Here is a 2706-nt window from a genome sequence, read left to right as displayed (position 1 = left end):
CCCGAAAAAGAACCCAACATGGTTCAATTACTTGGGAACATTCTAAGTTCAATTAAATTTCTTTGTGTTTTCTATTGAATTTATGTTACTGTCGTCCCTCCCCGCCAATACAAGTGAATTCTCTATTCGGTCGATATTTTAGATATTAAGAGTTATTAGTTTTCTCTCTGTGTAATTATCAATATTCTACACTGCCTATCTCTGTAAATTTTACTATGACTGAAACATTCACAGATATTAGGAGAAATACAGTGTTCCTTTTTTTAGTTAAAAGTCATGGTTGTTAGAATTATATCTCTTTAATGCAATGTAAATAGTAACTTAACAGTCAGTAACCTCGTGGATGAAACACAATACAAATTTGCCCCGTTAATTTAATTATGTGGGCAAAATTAAATCGGAAAATGAAAGGTTTGGACATTGGACTAATCGACATTGGCAAGATATCAACATCAACCCCCCCCCACCCCGGCGTGATATCACCCGCCCACAATTTTGCAATTAACGGACTATAATCTTCATCCCGAATTAATAGTTTGGTCAGAGGTTATTTTGTTTAGGAAAGTCTGATCCCGGACCCTAGTCCCATGCCATGAGTACTGAAATATTGCATTCCAACTGTATATCGTTGACCCACAACTGTATTTGTTGAGCTAGAACTAAGACATTCCAACAAAATTCCCTCACAATCTGGAACAAAAACCATAAAATATCGGTCCAAATTTGTCAGTTTCCAGGTTCTCGGCGTGAATTTTCTGGTTGCGTCGTGTATTTGCTGGTTTTGGCCGTTTTTTGCTAATCTGAATACGTTTCTTGCAACGTTTTAAGGTTGTAGGTAATAGTCATGCTCAAAAAGTGCATCGCCAAAAATTTTAAAAAGATTTTTTCATAATTCTCACAATTTATCATGATTTTGCTATGAACATCATGGCAATCAAAACCAAGAATGTGCAGTTTATTTTCAGAAAAAAGGATCTATGGAAATAAACTGCACATACTTAGGTAGCGAAATACTCTTATCAAAATACACTGATAAAATCCTGGGCCGACGATATACAATGAGAATACAATGTTTCAGTACTGATTTACTATGGCACCAGGGTCCGGGTTGTCCCTGTTCTGGCATTCAAAAGCAATAACGTTGAATCAGAATTGCGCAAAAAATCCTGTCAAAAATAATCAATTTCACTTCAGAGCTACGTTTGTTATAGATGTGATAATTCTTAAGTATATTTTGCCGCCTAAATGTTGTAAACTTGATTTCTTCGACAAGTTTGAATCTTAATAATAGAAAACAAGCTAAACAAAGGTGCACGCGGCAAAACAAAAGAAATGATTGAATAAAGAAATTGAAACAAGGGTCCTATTTCTGAAACAAAACCCAAGGAATTCAAAAAGAAAGACGACAATGGCAACCCCCCATGACCGGGACTAGATGGCCTTCGTCATTTTGCGCTCCGATAACAAACACAAAGAATCGTCAACCCTTCAAGTCTTCACCCCAGATGAGTATGGAGCTGGGTAGAATGAGCTACAAGGAGAGGCTCCTACAAATTGTAAAACGAGCTCTTCTCTTGAATCTGGGATCTGCGAAGTTGACATGGGACGTCTTCTCCACCATTGTTATCGAAACAGAGAGTCTTGTCAATGCGAGACCTTTAACACACGTTAGAAGTGACACCGAGGACGAGGACCCGTTGACACCCAACCACTTTCTGATCGGTAGAGCGTTTCCCAATATCCCAGCGTGTGTCTTCAAAGAGACTACCACAATCCAGACGAAGACGTGGACCCAAGTGCGACACCGACTCGAAGCAATCTGGCAAAGACCGCTAAAAGAGTACATTCCAACCCTGAACACAAGGAAGAAGTGGTTAAAGCCTGATGCCAAGTTGGAAGTGAATGACGTCGTTTGGGTTTTGGAAGAATGGACCCCAAGAGGAATTTGGCCCCTGGGACGCACGACAAGGATGTTCACCGGCCCCGACAAAACAGCTAGGTCATGTGAAGTAAAAACTGCTTTAGGCTTCTTAACCCGACCAGCTGTTAAACTTGCACACGTTTTCCCAAAAACACCCCCGCAAGTTAGGTAGGCCCCGAGAATTTTATCGATGTGATAATTCTTAAGTATATTTTGCCGCCTAAATGTTTTAAACTTGATTTATTCGACAAGTTTGAATCATAATCCTCGAAAACAAGCTAAACAAAGATGCACGTGGCAAAACAAAAGAAATGATTAGATAAAGAAATTGAAACAAGGGTCCTATTTCTGAAACAAAACCCAAGGAATTCAGAAAGAAAGACGACAATGGCAACCCCCCTGACCGGGACTAGATGGCCTTCGTGAACGTTTGAGCAATTGATATTGTTCACGAATTTCTAACGGGCGCTAACACGAAAATGAAGATGCTGGACGGTGTGTTTGTTTTGAGGCGTTGATTTTGATCTTCAGATTTGCGCACTTCACAAAAGCAATTGAAGAAGATTCGCAACTTTGTTGCTCGATCTGCGGGCTCTTTCATTTGTATTTTTTAAGCCTTCTAGAGGTTTCATCCTCTTCTCCATCTTCTTTGTCCCTCATCGCCCTGTCTTGGGCCTGGGAACAACGTCGCGGTTGCCTCGTTCTTTCCCTATCGGACAGTCTCCCATTCCACCCTGCTATACCTCCATCTAGATCTTTAGCACAGATTCCCGGAGGCATCAGAG

At 40.4% G+C, this 2706-nt stretch overlaps 1 protein-coding gene across 1 annotated transcript; it reads left to right on the top strand.

Moving 5' to 3' along the window:
- Positions 1-1511: 1511 nt before the first annotated feature.
- LOC142350534 (uncharacterized) lies at positions 1512-2093 on the top strand. Its single transcript, XM_075402384.1, has one exon. It carries the CDS (start codon positions 1512-1514, stop codon positions 2091-2093), a length of 582 nt encoding a protein of 193 aa, XP_075258499.1.
- The last annotated feature ends 613 nt before the right edge of the window (positions 2094-2706 follow it).

Source organism: Convolutriloba macropyga, chromosome 12 (genome assembly GCF_964194025.1).
Source record: "Convolutriloba macropyga chromosome 12, txConMacr16.3, whole genome shotgun sequence".
Taxonomy (NCBI): Eukaryota; Metazoa; Xenacoelomorpha; order Acoela; family Convolutidae; genus Convolutriloba; species Convolutriloba macropyga.
Note: the sequence above shows the minus strand (reverse complement) of the source record. Positions and strands in the feature narration are given on the sequence as shown.